General features: G+C 30.5%; 3 protein-coding genes across 9 annotated transcripts; 2 read left to right on the plus strand and 1 right to left on the minus strand.

Annotated features, from left to right (window-relative positions):
- The first annotated feature begins 103 nt into the window (after positions 1-103).
- LOC145965038 (coiled-coil domain-containing protein 39-like) lies at positions 104-5,559 on the plus strand. Its single transcript, XM_083088297.1, has 12 exons — positions 104-293; positions 850-1,275; positions 1,802-2,023; positions 2,089-2,280; positions 2,497-2,712; positions 2,794-3,177; positions 3,327-3,581; positions 3,740-4,222; positions 4,338-4,550; positions 4,633-4,924; positions 5,130-5,406; positions 5,516-5,559. The coding sequence occupies exons 1-11, from the start codon at positions 192-194 to the stop codon at positions 5,240-5,242; spliced, it is 2,898 nt and encodes a 965-aa protein (XP_082944423.1). The 5' UTR covers positions 104-191; the 3' UTR covers positions 5,243-5,406; positions 5,516-5,559.
- Positions 5,469-8,208, plus strand: LOC145965041 (S-formylglutathione hydrolase-like). 2 transcript variants are annotated; one of them, XM_083088304.1, is made up of 5 exons: positions 5,469-5,608; positions 6,257-6,327; positions 6,540-6,917; positions 6,999-7,224; positions 7,430-8,208. In XM_083088304.1, exons 1-5 carry the CDS (start codon positions 5,498-5,500, stop codon positions 7,610-7,612), a joined length of 969 nt encoding a protein of 322 aa, XP_082944430.1. In that variant the 5' UTR covers positions 5,469-5,497; the 3' UTR covers positions 7,613-8,208. The 2 variants fall into 2 exon arrangements, with proteins under 2 accessions (XP_082944430.1, XP_082944431.1); XM_083088305.1 differs by lacking the exon at positions 5,469-5,608 and adding an exon at positions 6,023-6,107.
- Positions 7,642-12,546, minus strand: Rho-7 (rhomboid family intramembrane serine protease rho-7). 6 transcript variants are annotated; one of them, XM_083088301.1, is made up of 10 exons: positions 11,239-11,372; positions 10,889-11,109; positions 10,643-10,821; positions 10,085-10,267; positions 9,311-9,412; positions 9,068-9,230; positions 8,743-8,963; positions 8,499-8,600; positions 8,241-8,338; positions 7,642-8,039 (listed from the first exon to the last, which is right to left on the minus strand). In XM_083088301.1, the coding sequence occupies exons 3-10, from the start codon at positions 10,682-10,684 to the stop codon at positions 7,943-7,945; spliced, it is 1,008 nt and encodes a 335-aa protein (XP_082944427.1). In that variant the 5' UTR covers positions 10,685-10,821; positions 10,889-11,109; positions 11,239-11,372; the 3' UTR covers positions 7,642-7,942. The 6 variants fall into 6 exon arrangements, with proteins under 6 accessions (XP_082944427.1, XP_082944424.1, XP_082944425.1 ...); XM_083088298.1 differs by having other exon boundaries at positions 10,389-10,821; XM_083088299.1 differs by lacking the exon at positions 10,889-11,109 and having other exon boundaries at positions 10,389-10,821; positions 11,239-11,378.
- Positions 12,547-17,588: the final 5,042 nt, after the last annotated feature.

Here is a 17,588-nt window from a genome sequence, read left to right on the forward strand (position 1 = left end):
GTCCCAGCCGCAGCCGAGCCCGCGAGTGCCATCTCTCTTTGTATTGGCTATCTTGTCGGTTACCATGGTAACGAGATACAAACGTCGCCGCGTCGCGAATTGTGTCAATATTGCATTGCGTGCTGTTTTATGACGCTTACGAATTGCTGCGAATAAATAGCGACAGATTAGAACAGCACGATATTTTAATAATGGCGACAGGTAATATAGATGTGATCCTGAGCCAGCTAGGATGGCAGGATGGCTTCCGAATTCCTGTAGCTAACGAGGAGAACAAACGTCTGGAAGAGGAGGTAAAGATGCAACGAAGTGTCAATCTCAAGAAATCTTATAATTTCCCTTGCTGTATAATTATTATAAATTAATAATTTAATAATTAAATTTTAATTAATAATTTAATAATTATATAAATTAATAATATTAATTTATATAATTATTAATTAAAATTTAATCATTAAATTATTAATTTATAATAATTTAATTATTAATTTATAATAATTATAAATTATTATAAATTAATAATAAAATAAAAATTTGCTATTAAATATGAACAAAACTATTTTTCTAAAATAAAACAAAAAACCCAAGTCTCTCTTAATGAAATAGAAATAAAAAATATTTATCGTAATTGAACAATTTTTATATTTATTATTGTTTATGGTGTAAAAAGTAATTTTCTGCTATTAATATCTCAAAGATTATTTATTCTTATTATGACAGTCAATTATACAAATCTAAAATAATTATATTGCACAATAATAAATTTAATTTAATTTAATTATAAGATTATTCGAAAAAGAATTATATAAACTGTAAAACCTTTTTAGATATTTATATTGTTTATTACAGGTCGCTAGAAAGACCAAGTACAAAGTCTCTCTAAATGCAAAGTTGGAGAATCTGGAAGAACGGCTGAAGATGATGAAAAAGCACTCCAGCGATGTAACCATGCGACATGATTTCAATCAGAAGCTGCTCGCGGAGCATTCGGCCCAGATGGAGACAGAGGATCATCTGTATCAGCTCAGCGGCAACAAGGAGTCGTCACTACGTCAAGAGACGCGCGAATTTGAAAAGGAGTGGTCGGATGTGAATGGCAGAGTATCATACATAGAAAAAGAGCTGCTAAAGATAACAAAAAAAATAGTTAAGGCGAAACAAACGGTCCATTTCGACGAAGATAATTTACATAAGTGTGAGGAGATGCTTGTGCAAAAGGAAGAGGATAATCAACTGATAGAGATTTACATGAAGCAAGATGCACAAAAGTACAAGGTAGCGCAAGGACAATTAAGATATATATTTGTCTGTAAAGATGTCTAGGAATATTCTTAAATGTATTATATTTACTTGGAAGATGAAAGAGAAATATTATAGAAAAATATTTTGATCTGATATAAATAGACACTTTAACGTGCAATTTTATTTTCTATCTTAAAAAGAAATAATTGGGAATTAAAAATGTTAAAATCTTTGAATTAGAAACTTTTTAAAGTTTTAAATTTGTGATTCTTAATCTAGATTTTTTCTCTTTCTGTCTCTTAATATTTAATTTATATATTTATTTTGAAAAACTTTGAAATTTAAACTTATTTAATCCCAAAAATGTTTTTATAATTAAATAATATTATATATTTAATAATAAAATATATTTAGAAGTCAATAAATATTATAAAGATAGGATTTTTTTATAAGAATACAGTTTTATCAGTTAGATTTTTCTATACAAAGACTGAAAAGCTCTAGTTGTATAATTTATACATCAAAATAATACATAGTGTAAAGATAATTTTATTTTTAGGAATTGGAGCAAAACCGGCAGAAACTTAGTGGAGAACTTGAAACTTACCGCCAAGCTACTGTCAAGGCCTTTGACGAGATACATGAGATGGAAATTGTTTTAGACCGTACAACAAAATTGTACATGGAAGCGTTAAAAGAGCGCAGGCAGATGATAAATCAGTGGACACAAAGCGTCAACGTTTTGCGACAGAGGGACAATGATATACAAAATAGTCTAAAAGTATATATGACCAATTTCTTCCAATTTCTGTGTAAAATATAGAATCGAATATATATAAATCGTAGGAAATCGACACACTGCGAGAGATCGACAGAGAAAAAAAGAACAATCTCGAAGAAGTGGAACAATTTTTACAAGACCAAGTTGTAAATAATAAGCAGTTGGAAGAACTGATTAAACAATCGGAGAAAGAACTTGTCGCAAACCGAGATAAACAGCGTAAAATCACAGAGGCGATCGATATTTACGCCATCGAGGTGTGAAGACAATACCGAAGATTTATATATTATATATTTATATATTATATATTTATATATTTATATATTATTTTTCATAAAATTATAGATCTAGTTTTATTAAATTATTCCATGTTAATTTACAGTTTTTATTATTTTTTATTATTTTTTTATTATCTTTATTATTTTAATTATCTTTGTAACTTGAGCAATGATTGTCGATAATCATCGAGACAGGTTCATACTCAGAGAAAGTTAGTTGGGGATCTGGGACGTCGTATACAACAAATCCGAGCTAATACGAAACGCAAAAAGATTGACATCGAGAACAAATGTATAAAGGTAGACAATTGCAAGAAACGGATCGATGATCTAATGTCGACTTTAGAGGAGATCGAGAGCCAAAAGTTAAACGTTGAAGAGAGAACAAAACGCTTGGAAAAGATGATTGAAGTATGTATTGTAAGAAAGAGGTTGATGCGAACAGTCTTGGAAAGAATAATAATAATTTGTTATACAATTTATTATTTCTAGCACGACGAGAAACGGAAATCCGTGATTGTCAAGGAATTGAATCGGCTGCAAGTCGCAATTTTACGGACAACGAAGAAAATTGGAGAATTGGAAAATGAAAAGAGGACGATGCAGGTGCAGACTCAGGGTGAGCACAAGAAAATTGATGTGCTTGCCGGATTGCTAGCGAAAGAGAAGAAACTGTTAAGCGAGAAAAAAGAAGAGCTCTATCGAGTGGAATTTAATCTGCAAAAGTGCGAGATGAAACTCGAGCGAATCAGAGGCTACGAGCACGACAAGAGCGAGGTCGAGAGGAAACAAAGAAAAATTGAGGAGTTGCAAGCTGTACTGAACGAAAGAACAGCCACTTCTAAACTGTTGCAAAACCAGATCGCTAGTTTAGAGGTAAAATTTCGCACTTTTCTCAAGTTTATGACACACGATAAAAATTATTTCGAAATTAATTTAAAAAAGGAACAATCAAAGTATGTCAAAATCTCAGAAAATTTATTTGACTAAAATTTAATTAAGTAAAACGTTTTTTTCCTCTTCAGCATGACATGAGGAAAATGTCTAACTGCCTGACAAACGAGAACGACGAGCTCGAGCGGCTACGGAGCAAGAAGCAGGATCTGTTGTTGCTGTTGGATGGAGGCGAGAAGCGATTGAAGATCGCACAATCTCGAAACGAGGAAAGACAAGTGGAGGAAAATATAATGCGCCTTCGAGTATCACAGCTTGAGCGAATGACGATGAACGTGAGCGATAAAGTTTACGATTTAGAGAAGTATCGTCTTCACCTCGAAGCGGTAAGTCTTATTTGATCATTTTAAAATTCATTAATATAATTAGAAAACAACATTAGCTTAAAAACAAGAGATTTTACATAACTTGAATCGATTCTACTCGGTCCAATCGCGTAATCAAGCTGTTGTCACCCACAACATCTCACCATTTTTGCTCGCAGGCGCTTAAGGAACGCTCGGTGGAAATCGCGGCGCAGAAAGAGGCGCTTATCGTGCAAAAGAGGGTTGCTGGCAACGAGTGCTCGGAATTGCGGACTGCTATCACCGAGAGAAAGAGCAGGATACGGCAGCTGCAAGCGCGATATGACAGCGGCGTCGCCGCGTTGGGCGCCAGCCCGGATGGGTTGCCGATGAGCACCGCATACCTGAAGATACAAAGCGCTCAGGAGCGGTATTTATTGCGGGAGCGAGGTGACAAGCTGGACGAAGCGATCGGACGGACCGAGCAGGAGATACGTAGCATGGAGAACACGTTACGCGTGGTAAACGTGTGCAACGACAAGTACAGAGACAATCTGACCGCGGTCGACCAGGACGCGCCGGAGTGGATAGAGCAGAAGAGACTCGACGAGCAAATGCGCGATGCGCGACAAAAGCTGCACCAAAGGCAAACGCAGCTGCAACAGTTGTCCGATAAATTGCGGGTATTTCGCGCATTCACATATAAGAGCTTTCCTCCCTAACTATCAGGAAACAATATATGATTAATATATAATTTTTAATTTATAATTTTTATTAATATATAATTTTATTGGACAGACAGCGCAGAATGATTATACTCAACTACTCGAAAACATCGAGGAAATGAAGGAAGAAAAGGAAAATAAGCAACGTTACTTGTCGGATATTCAGAAACAAACGACGGAACAGGGAGAGAAGATCTCCAGGGCTGATAAGAGTCTTCGTAAAGCGCAAAAGGATATACAGAACTTGTACGTTCTTAAGAAAGACGACATCGTACTTTTACAACAGGTGACTGAAAATTGCAGGCAGAAAATCTGCGGACGACGAATTGCATTCTTTGACGATTCCGTCTCGAAATTCCACTTTTCAGAGAGAGGTGGAACTGCGTGAGCTCCAAGAACAGAACGCGCTAGTCCTGCAAGACATCGCAGAGTTCACGATTCGTCATGTGGAAGCTGAGGCGTATGTTAAAAAATTATTGATAGCCAGAAATATCGAGCTGCCGAGTTTTCCTCCCTCGACCAGGTCGCCCATCAGTCCTTACGGGAGTTCTGCAGGCTCTTTAGATCAGCCTGCGAAGAGTACGAGCCGCACAAGCGTTCTCGCATCGTCGAGAGAGAGTATTGGCAGTATAGTTAAGATAGAGCCACAATTCGAGAAACGTACGCTTATTACTTTTATATTGGAATATTTAAATATATATTTTTAAGTCGTCTATTTTTAAACTTTTATACTATCAGAATATTTGGATCAGGACCAAAAAAATATTTTAAGTATTTTAAATTTTAAATAATTAATTTCTTTTGATATCTCTTTTTGATTTCTTGATAATTACTAATTTTTGTAACTTGTATTTCGTTTCAGCAGCAAGTAACATCTCAAGAAAAAATATAAAGCGCGAATCGTGTCCTACAAAAATTGCCTTGTCAAAGAGATCTTCTAGTATACAAGATAAACAACAATTAGGAAAAAAATCGTGATGATTATTCTGTTGATATATTAATTAGGACTGTGTAATAGAAGAATTAATCTATATAACTCTTCATATATTAAAAAGAAAGGCTTGTAAGAGCTTTTGTTTTGAGATATTTATATAATAAGAGAAAAAATAAAAAAACAATCATGTTTATAATTATCATTTGAAGTAAGTTGCACTACTAATGCTAAATATGTATGGAACATACATATAGGTACACGTGCACATAAAAATCTGAGAGATAAAAGTCCAAAGTATCATGTTTTCTATGTTAAAGATATCTTGCATCTCTCGCTCTCTTTCGCGTGTGACTTTTCGAGCATTTTGGTCCAGTTTACAAGCCTCATCCGCGCATTTCGGATATAAAAAAGTACGTAACGTTTCAAAGAAATTCAGAAATACTTATAAGGATGAAAATTTTATTTATTTTCTATTTATTATTTTTTCTCTGTTTATAGATAAATTTATGTTTATAAGTAGTTTTAATAAAATTTGTTTCAAAATAAATGCGTATTAAATTCCAATAAAATTGCTCTAAAAGCTTGATAAAAATTTATAAATTATATTTCTTTATAAAGTTTATAAAAATTATATATTTTATATTAAATTACATATTTTTATTTATTATATATTGTAAAATTTATTATATATTTATAAAAATTATATATATATATATATATATATTTTTATATGACGTAAAAAAAAGATATAATTATATATATTTATAACAAAATATTCATCTATAAAATATTAGAGACTCATCGGTTAACCTTCACGTATAACCTTTATTTATCGGTTATCTAACCTAAACTGACTCTAACTAACCTAACCTTATAAGCAATCCTACTGTTTCTCATTGAATCTGAAACGTAAACATTTTTAAAAATTACTAATTAATTAATTTAACAATTTTTTTACCGAAATTTTAGTTTATAGCAAATAAATAATATTTGTAATCTAAGAAAATATATAAATATTTAAGAATATTATTTATTTAAAATCTAACAATAATTTTCAGATGTCCGAGTTAACGCAAGTTCAAAGCAACAAAATTTTTGGAGGATGGCAGAAGGTGTATTCGCACAACAGGTAAAATACACGATTTGTGCAAAAGCTAGCTATAAATATCTAATAATATAAAAATATATAATTTTTATCAACTTTAAAGAAATATACTTTATAAATTTTTGTCAAGATTTTAAAGCAATTTTACTAGAATTTAATACGCATTTATTAACTTAATTAGAACAGTAGAGCTTCCTATGGAATACTTTGTACTGACAATTATAATTATTCAACAGCACAGAATTAGGATGCAAGATGAAATTCGCTGTCTATCTACCACCCCAGGTCGAAGAGGGCCCCGTGCCGGTTATCTACTGGTTGTCTGGTCTCACCTGCACCGAAGCTAATTTCAGTGAAAAAGCTGGAGCTCAGAAATACGCTGCGAATTATGGCGTGCTTCTTGTTATACCTGATACGAGTCCTAGAGGACTGAATATTCCTGGGGAGGATGACAGTTACGACTTTGGCAGTGGTGCGGGGTTCTATGTGGATGCGACACGCGAACCGTGGAGTAAAAATTACAGGATGTACAGCTATGTCACCAAAGAACTGCCGGCTTTGATTAATAAAGAATTCCCAACTTTAGCGGACAAACAGTCTATAATGGGTCACAGGTGTGAAAAACAGTGACAGATTTTTTTGCAGAGATATATTTGAATGTAATCTTTAAAATATCCTTCTTCTTGTTTGTTTAGCATGGGAGGACATGGCGCTTTAATATGCGCCTTTAAAAATCCTGGACAGTATAAAGCAGTTTCAGCCTTTGCACCCATAAGTAATCCAATTTTGTGTCCATGGGGAAAGAAAGCTTTCAAAGGATACCTGGGAGGGCCAGAAGATAATGTTGCATGGAAAGAATGGGATGCTACAGAATTAGCAAAAGTATACGATGGCCCACCTTTGAGCATTTTAATAGATCAGGTTTGATTTTAAAATTACATTTATATTTGATTTTAATTTGTATCTTATTTTTTAATCATTTAATTGACTTTTAATCATTTAATTTGTATCTTATTTTTTTTTTATCATTTAATTGATTTTCAAGATTTTTCTTCAGTTTTTTTTTAATTGATTATGCTTTATAAAAAAAAATTGTATTTTGTTAATATGTTTGCACATTTTATAGGGTAACGAAGATCAGTTTCTGAAACAAGGACAATTATTACCAGAAAATTTACTAAATGCTGCCAAGGATAACGGGATTGCACTCGCTCTCAGATTTCAGGATGGTTATGATCATAGCTATTACTTTATAGCTACATTTATCGAGGATCACTTCAAACATCACATAAAATATCTTAAAAGTTAAGTATGTTCAATATTGTTAAAAGCATTGGATTTTTGAAATATTGCAATCTATATTATATTTTTGACGAGAGATTTACAATTATGAATTAAATGATACTAAACCTTCTCCAAAGACTCGCATTTTTCTATAAAAATTGTACATGAATTATTATTTTAATGTCTATGTTTATTGTTTTTCTTTTTGGAGAAGTGGTAAAGTTATATTTCATTATGTAAAAACGGTGTATAATAATAAAAATATATAATGCATATATAAATTTGTTTTTCGAGATAATAGAAACTTTACAATTTATGAATATTGCATAAACAAAAATTTAGAATTAAAAAAATATCATTGTGATCTACTATATTCTCGGAACCTATGCCACAAAGTCAGAAGTGGTTCCCGCTTTTGCCAGATATTAGCATTGCCCCAAATTTGCCAAAATCTGCAATTTACAAAAAAAAAATTATAGTGCGATTTATATTATTTGGTAAAGATGAAAGATTTTATTAGAAAAATTATCTTACATTGTAAATTAAATTTATAATGAGCATTTATATAATATCATTATTTTCTCTTTTTTATGGAAAAGAAATATAATAATGCAAGTCTTATACCTTGAATTTTGTTATTTGACTAAACTTACATTCCAAATAGTGCACCACCTAAATGCGCAGCATGATCAAAATATTTCCATCCTAAGGTGCAACCGACAACATCCACAGCCATTATTCCTTTGATTGCCTAAGTAACAAAAATATAGAACAACAGAGAAATATATATCAGACTACAAATTATTATATAACAATTTAATAGAGTAATATGTACCAAAATAATGCTATTTTTTACTTATGTAATCAAAATTTTTTTATAAAATTTCAACATAAAGATTGGGAATACATACCATACCAGCTGTAAATGTAAACATAGGAAGAAAAATGATACTGAGTCGTATGTCAGGATATTGTGTACAGATAAATCCAAGAACACCCATAATTGCCCCTGACTAAAATAGAAAAAAAAAAATATTCTCTAGAATATCGGACTTCCATTTTCAAAAATAATTATAAATTTTCGGAATATCTACGAGAATATATAAAAATTTGTGTGTTAATAATCTTTTTTCTTTATAAAATAAAGCTGCTTACCGCTCCTAAAGAAAGACCCGGCACACCAAACATAATTTTGTATGCATGACTAGCAAAACTGGCTATCACTCCACTCGATAAATACAGAGCTAAAAATTGCTCCTTTCCTAACGTTGTCACAGCTATCGTGCTGAAGCTATGTAACACGTACATATTTGCAGCCAAATGGAATATGGAATAATGTGAAAAAGTGGAAAGCAGCATCGGCCAGCACGTCGCACCTACGCAAGAATTATTCAAATCAGCATTTATAATAATCCAGAAAAGAAAAGAAAATGTTCCAAATTTTTGCTCATTAAATGCTTGAGATGATAATATTACTTACTGGCAGGATTAGCGCAAAAATAGCGCACCATCGTCTTTTGGAAAGCTGGCACTCGCCAAGCTAAGAATGTCACTACGTTTATAAAACATATAGGCACGAACATCTTCTGTCCCTCTGTCAAGTTTCTCCACCATGTCTCTATTTCGCCCCTCCATCCTGTTCGCTAACCAATATATTATTGTATATACAGTAAAGCGTGAGGGAATCATCTCCTAAATACATATCTTTTTAACTAATACATACATTAATTCGAAACTGTCTGTAACGTTGGATTATCTTGTACGTCTGGCTTCTGATACGCTCATATTCCCAAATTGCAGCACCGACCATAGAGGCACTGCTAAACTAAAACAAAAATGTTAAAAAACCATTTATTTCAAAGTACTTAAAGAATAAAAGATTCTATTTCAATTATTAGCGGCGATCAAATTCTTTCTATTTTTAACATTGTTGACAACAATTTTGGAAGAATAAAAAGAAGTTTTTTTTCTCTAAATTTCTAAACTAGTTTTATTTTTTCTTACACATAAACGAAATAAATGTGTCGTTTTAACTATAAAATATATAAAACAAATTAGAAAATATATAAAGTGTTTTGTTGGATAAAACTCAATAAGAACTTATTCAAAGAGGCTAATATGAACCACCAGCGTTGAAGTTCGACGCAAAATAAGATACGAAATAACAAATTAAAAATGCAAATTCAAGTAATCATAGATAACATATTGAACATTATTCTTCAAAAGGACATAAAGAACGTTAAATCCAAGTTCAAAGTAAATAAAATGTAGACGTTTCGATCCTCTCCGGATCCTTCTCAAAAAAACATACAATAATAATACAGAAAGAACGCAGTCAGTACAATGTCCAATGTAATAATGTCAAATCGCTATCATACAATTTAAAAAATTTTTTTCAGAGACGACAATAGGATGAAAATTATAATATAAATTGAGTTTCGCAAAGGGAAATTACCGAACCGCATTGGAAATGTTCGAAGAGCCGCGAGTCACTCACCTGTGCTCCAAAACGCAGATCGGAGCCGTGTGTAAAGAACGACACAAAAAATCGCCGAAGACGTCCGTTTCGATGGTACAAGGAAAGAATGTATAAAAATGCTGCGGTGACGCCGAAAATGCAAATCAGGCTGATTATTAATTTGGCAACTCCATAATATCCAAAAGCACAAGCGGTAGAGATCTGAAATAAAATAAAAGAGGACAGAGCAACACGCATTCCCCACAAACAAGACCAAGCAACCACAAGCAAGAGAAAAAAAAAATTAAAGAAAATTAATAATTAATAAACAGAATGTACATACACGCAGACACCGCAATAATTCGTGTGAAAAGACCACGAAGACAAAGAGAGAGAGCATATCGATGAAAATAAGATCAGAGTATCGCAAGTGATGTGTCGCCGGCCAAATGTGGCGCAATAGACTGAGGTGCGAAAAGAAGCGGAGGAATCCCGAAAAACGGGAGACAGGGGGGAGGGGGGGGGGCATAACTAATGATCATTCCGATTCGCATTTTTGGCGTCACCGCAGCATATTTATACATTCTTTCCTTGTACCATCGAAACGGACGTCCTCGACGATTTTTTTTTTTGTGTCATTTTTTACACACGGCTCCGATCTGCGATTTTGGAGCACAAGTGAGTGATTGGCGGCCCTTCGAACATTTCCAATGCGGTTCGGTAATTTCCCTTTGCGAAACTCAATTTATATTATAATTTTCATTCTATTGTCGTCTCTGAAAAAAAATTTGTTTAATTGTATGATAGCGATTTGACATTATTACATCGGACATTCGTACTGACTGCGTTCTTTCTGTATATTATTGTATGTTTTTTTGAGAAGGATCCGGAGAAGATCGAAACGTCTGCGTTTTATTTACTTTGAACTTCGATTTATTCTTTATGTCCTTTTTTTGAAGAATAATATTCAATATGTTATCTATGATTACTTAAGTTTGCATATTTAATTTGTTATTTCGTATCTTATTTTGCGTCGAACTTCAACGCTCGTGGTTTATATTAGCCTTTTTGAATAAAATATAAAATATTCTTATAAATAATATTATTGAATAAAATATAAAATATTCTTATAAAATATATTATCTGATTTTATAAATAAAGCTGATGAATAGCTTTGTAAGTTATTTGTTTACCATGATGGTGAAGCCAAGGTGCTTCCACAGTCTTGCAGGCTGAACAACTCCAGATTCGATATGAACATTTGGAAAAGGGGATGCTGACTGTTTGAGGGAAATCTGTGACCTCCTCAGACTTCTTATTTGCCTATATTGTGGCGTTTGCAATCTTGGTCCACAGTTTTGTATAGTCGCAAAGAAACTGCAATTTCATAAATATAATTAATACAATTTATAAATATAATACTTTTATGTAGCATATATTTAAATTGCCGTAAAAAATCATAATGTAATTATTTGTAATGTACAGAATGTAATTCTTAATTGCGTATTCATACTTCAGGTAATAAATCTGAAATAAATAAAATTAAATATAAATATAAGTATAAAATTTTACAATAAATATTTTATTGCTTTGAATGGCAAAGTTGGCATCAGCAATCAATTAGAAATTGTCTTGTGTTATTAATAAAGAAAAATTGTATTATATAAGATGGCAATGAATTCTACTTGTTGCTTCTAAAAGTGAAAGCTACGTTTGATTGCAATTTTGCTGAATACGCTCATTAGATGCTTTAATATACACAGATCATGTTATGTTATATTATAATTTTAAGGAGAAGAATCTTTACCAATTTATGTTATTCTGAATTTCTGCAAAAGTATATTCATATATTGCGATTAAAAATCATCTTATACAGGGTGTCTTACATATTTTCCTAATTTATACAAATTTACAAATCTTTATATAAAGAATTAAAAAAAAAAAGACAACAGCAAATACATTGTATTAAAAATTGAGATATCTCGAAAACACTTTTGGCAAGAAAAAGATAATTATATTTTTTGACAGCAACAGTCTATGCTCTATTCATATGGGACACCCTGTGTAATAATAAATACGAGGAATCAATATGAAGCCGTGAGAGAATCAATATCCTTGAAAGATGAAAAGTTTCCATATCGGGAATAAAATTCCAGAAAATTCATATTATTTTGAAGAAACTTGTCGGATAAAAAGGGATAATTTTTTTACAAAAGAGAGAAGCGTAGAGAGCGGAAGTAGCGCGCTGTCAAGTGTGCTAGGGACCGAGAAAAAAACAGAGAAATCACACGGGAATCCGCACCATCTGCTCGTCGTGTCGCCCAGGTGTAGAAGCGTTCTAGCTGTCATGCTACCGGAATTTGTCGCACGTCTGTGGAATCCGCGAAGATTTCCCGCGCCTGAACATGCGTGAAGCGAGAGAAAGAATTTACAATCGCTCTCGGATAACCTCTCGTGCGATCGGAGACGTGACGTTGCCTCCCCCCCACTCCTCTCCGTCCTCCTCCCCACCGCCGCCGCTTCGTGGGCGGCGCCCGATCGACCGCGCCGCCCATTGGCCGATTCAAAACGGAGCTCTCCGATTGGCCGAGCGCTGCTAGTGACCCTAGGCACGGGTGGATGTGATTGGCTGTCGATATAATCGCGACGTATCGAACTCTCAAACGTTTCTCGAGATGTCACGTCGCGTGAAAAAGATAAGAGATTATTCTCAGAGGGGTTGGCGAGCCTGGAGGCCTCTCGAGCTCGCGAATCTCGGCTCTCGGCGCATGCCAGAGAGAAGACTGAGAGATGTCATGGCCCGCTTTTAGGTGATCCCTGGAAGCGATACTCCCTCTGTAGACATTAAAAACGTGAAAATGAACTACAAAGCCAATGTCCACGAATGTTCTCAGAGGGTAACATATATGTGTCTCTGATAATATAAATAATATAAATAAAAATATAAATAATTGAATTAATAATAATTTATTATATTATAAAAATATTAGTATGTTATTTATTATATTATAAAAATATTAGTATGTTCTCTCTTTCCACGCTATTATTTATTTATGTGTGTTCTTTTTCTTCTCAACATCATTTATTTATTTTTTATTTATTTATTTATTTATTTATTTATTTAGCTCGCTCTAAGTCAGTCTTCTAAAATGCAAAACTAAATATTATAGAATTTGACTTTGAAAATAAAATAATCGAATAAATTTAAATAATTAGCATAACGAAAGATTCCGTGATAAGTTATTTAATAAATAATCAATTTTAATTAATTAATGAAAATACTTCTGAAATGAAAATACACGGTGTTCGACTTTGGCAATACAAAAAATAAACAGTAGCGCGCTATGTTAAAGCTATAATATTAGAATTAACTATATTTCGACCAATGTTTTAATTTTCTCAATCCTTGTTAAACAATATACAATTAAATCGAAAATCGATTAAATGATAGAAATCCAAAATATTAAATAATTACTTCGATCGTTGCGATTTTTACGGACAAAAAAAATAATTATTATTATAACATTTAGAGTCACAAATATATTTCATCCGTGTTACTTTATCGTTCTACTTGACAATCTAAATGTAATTTGGATTGTGAGAGAACACGAAGTAAATCAATCGAATTATAGATGCAAATAATTAGCATAATGAAAGGATAAATTGTTTAATAAATAATCAATTTTAATCAATAAATTAAAATACTTCATTAATTTAATATTCCGCGTTAATGTACATTTTATAATATATAAAATATTTTGGCAACGAATTATTGATAACACGGTGTTCGACTTTGGCAATATAAAATATAAACAGTAGCGCGCTATGTTTCGGCTTTGTCATCATTCGCACGGTGACTCTCGAGTAATAAGGTAGTAGTGAGAAACGTTTCGTATTGTATTGTAATTTTTTTACTAAACACACACGATTACGATTAGTATCAAAACATAATTTACTTTAAATATTAATATAAATTAATTAATTAAAAATTAATTCACAACATGAAACTGTATCGCAACTATAAATCTTTATCGAATCGCAATCATTAATTACCGTGATCAAAAATTGAAACAAAATAATTAATATAACACATTAGAGAAAATATTAGACAATAACATATGAAATTATATAAATGAGATACAGATAGCATTGTAATATCTGCATGTCGATTGTGAAACGATATATATAATTTCATATGTTATTGTCTAATATTTTCTAGCGAGTAATATAGTGATACGCCGTTAAATTTCTTTTCTAGATACGATCGCGATTAACATCGGAAAATTATTTATTATAACAATATAATTAATTAACTTTTATAAATAACACATAATTAATATCTATATACATACCGCGACGAAAATTCTCGAATCGCATATTTCGTAATTTATTCATTTAATTAATTATAATAAGAATCATAGTAACAGAAATCTAAAAAAATAATAAATTATTATTTCGATATGAAATCGATTTTCACGAGCAGAAATTATTTCTTTAATAGATTCTTTTATAGATATTTATAGAGTCGAATATAATATATCTGCGACGTTTTATGGTTTTATTTTTCAATCATTGAAATATAATTCGGATTATAAGGACGCACAGTAAAATAATTGAATCGTGGATCTAAACAATTAATATAATGTAAGGCTCCATGATACATCATACAATTTTTTAATAAATAATCATATAATTAAAAAATCTATATAATCTAAAGTACTTCTATATACTTTAATATATTCCATATGTATATGTATATATATATATACATATATGTGTGTGTGTGTGTATGTGTATGTTAAAGTACGTAAAATATTTCGATGACGAACAAGACAATAATACCGACCTTGGCGGCGTAAACAATAGCGCGCTAATGTTTACATGCCATAGTCTTGAAAAATGTTTCGATAAAAAAATAATAATAACACGGTCTTTCGGACTAATTTTCTCGGCTCTATTATTATTCGCGCGACGACACTCAAAGAGTAAAGTAGTAGTACAAGGCGCTCCGTTAAATCCTTTTCTAGACGCGATCGCGATCAATATCGACAAATTATTTGCTGTATCAAAATACGTAAAATATAATATAATATAATATAATATAATATAATATAATATAATATAATATAATATAATATAATATAATATAATATAATATAATATAATATAATATAATATAATATAATATAATATAATATAATATAATATAATATAATATAATATAATATAATATAATATAATATAATATAATATAATATAATATAATATAATATAATATAATATAATATAATATAATATAATATAATATAATATAATATAATATAATATAATATAATATAATATAATATAATATAATATAATATAATATAATATAATATAATATAATATAATATAATATAATATAATATAATATAATATAATATAATATAATATAATATAATATAATATAATATAATATAATATAATATAATATAATATAATATAATATAATATAATATAATATAATATAATATAATATAATATAATATAATATAATATAATATAATATAATATAATATAATATAATATAATATAATATAATATAATATAATATAATATAATATAATATAATATAATATAATATAATATAATATAATATAATATAATATAATATAAATATGTATTGTTTACGCCAAGATCGGTATTATTGTCTGTTCGTCATCGAAATATTTTACGTACTTTAACATATTTATATTATATTATATTATAATATAAAATATAATATAATATAATATAATATATTTCGATATGACGAACGGACAATAACACGGTGTTCGGCCTTGACGATGTAAACAATAACGCGCTAGTCATACGGTCTTGGTATAATTCACACGGCAACACTCGAGCAGTAAAGATCGTAGTGCGAAATACGTCGTATATTCTTAAATTAATTATTAATTAAACAATTATTGTATCATGATTTTCAATTTTATTAAACTTTCGATCCTATAATTCGTATTAATATACATGTATTGCATATATATATATATATATATATATATATATATATATATATATATATATATATATCAATAATGAAAACAACATTTGTAATGAATTAGTATTTAATTTGATTTCATAAAAACGTCGAGCGAATCGTACTTCTCTATCCCTTATACAATATATTAAAGTGCGTCTCTCGTAATTATTCCGTGATCGGGAGTGCCGTGCAAAGTGTCTCGCAATCGTTTCTACATATGACTAAATATAATTAATTGTTTGTTCGCGAGTGAACATGAGTGCTGTGAAGGTGCAAGCAAAGGATAAAGAAAGGAGAAGGATATCTGGAAAAGTATCGGACAGCCAGAGAACAGTGAGAGAGTCTGAAGCAGCCAGAGAGATATGCGGTGAGTAATTTATAAAAATTATTTATTATTTATATTGTTGCTCCCCGCGTCTCGTTCCTGCGGATGTATACGCCATTCGTTATTCTGTCGGGAAGTACGTCGATGGAAGAAGATCATCTCCGCGCGCGTTGTTAAGAGGTTGTTTAACATCAACGACGGTCAGCTGAGTCTGAGCCCAGCTGTCAAGCTGAGCGGTCGCGCGTTAAAATCTGTGTTTCGTTTTACGAATTATCTGAGTTCTTGTATGTTTCCCGTGGTTCTATGTTTCGTGGTTCTTGTGTTTCAAAGAACCGTATTATTATTTTCGAGTGCGCGAGTGCGAGCGTGTGCCGATCAATTGTGTCGCGCGCGTTCGATACATATCGATCCGCGGACGCAACAATATATATTAATTTGAAAATAGACATATTGCTTATTATTTTTTCATTTTCTCAATGGTATATATAATTCGCTCTAAAAATCACATAATATAATGCATGTATAAAATATTCCAGGTTTTATTTTAATACATTTAAAGTATCTATAATAAAGCATTTGTAATATTTTTGTTATTAATTAATATTTTTATATATAAATATTTTAATATTTTATAAAATATTTTTAAAATAATATAATTATTTAAATATTTCATATATGAAAATTAACATACTTTCTTTATATTATATTTTTCAAAAATTTATAATAAAGAAACATTTTTTTGCTAGTTTTACATTTAAAGTATTAATATCAGAGATAAATCTCTCTTAAAAGATAAAAAAATTGATTGCGCGTAATAATTAGTTTTATAAAATAAATTATTTTGAGTTTTATAAAGAATAGATCTATAAGAATATTAATTGATTATATTTGAATTTAATTTTTGACATATTGATTTAAAAATAAAAGTGTGTGACAAGAATTAAAATTAATAATAATTTGAATTGTATTTAGATTGTTAAAAAGTTGAATGATAAAACATCGAATAAAATACACTTAATCTTTAAGTATCGTTAAAGAAATAATTATTCTTATAAAAATCACAATAAAATAAATTATCGTTTTATTGCTAAGTGTTAACTGTTAAATGCAACAGAAAAATTAATTACTTGATACTTTTTTATTATCATATAAAACGATAATAATTATATTGCGTGTGCGCACGTTGTGTTGTGATTATT

Source organism: Camponotus vicinus, unplaced genomic scaffold (genome assembly GCF_025532165.1).
Source record: "Camponotus vicinus isolate PSW18456_S1 unplaced genomic scaffold, iyCamVici1.0 SCAF_14, whole genome shotgun sequence".
Classification (NCBI taxonomy): Eukaryota; Metazoa; Arthropoda; class Insecta; order Hymenoptera; family Formicidae; genus Camponotus; species Camponotus vicinus.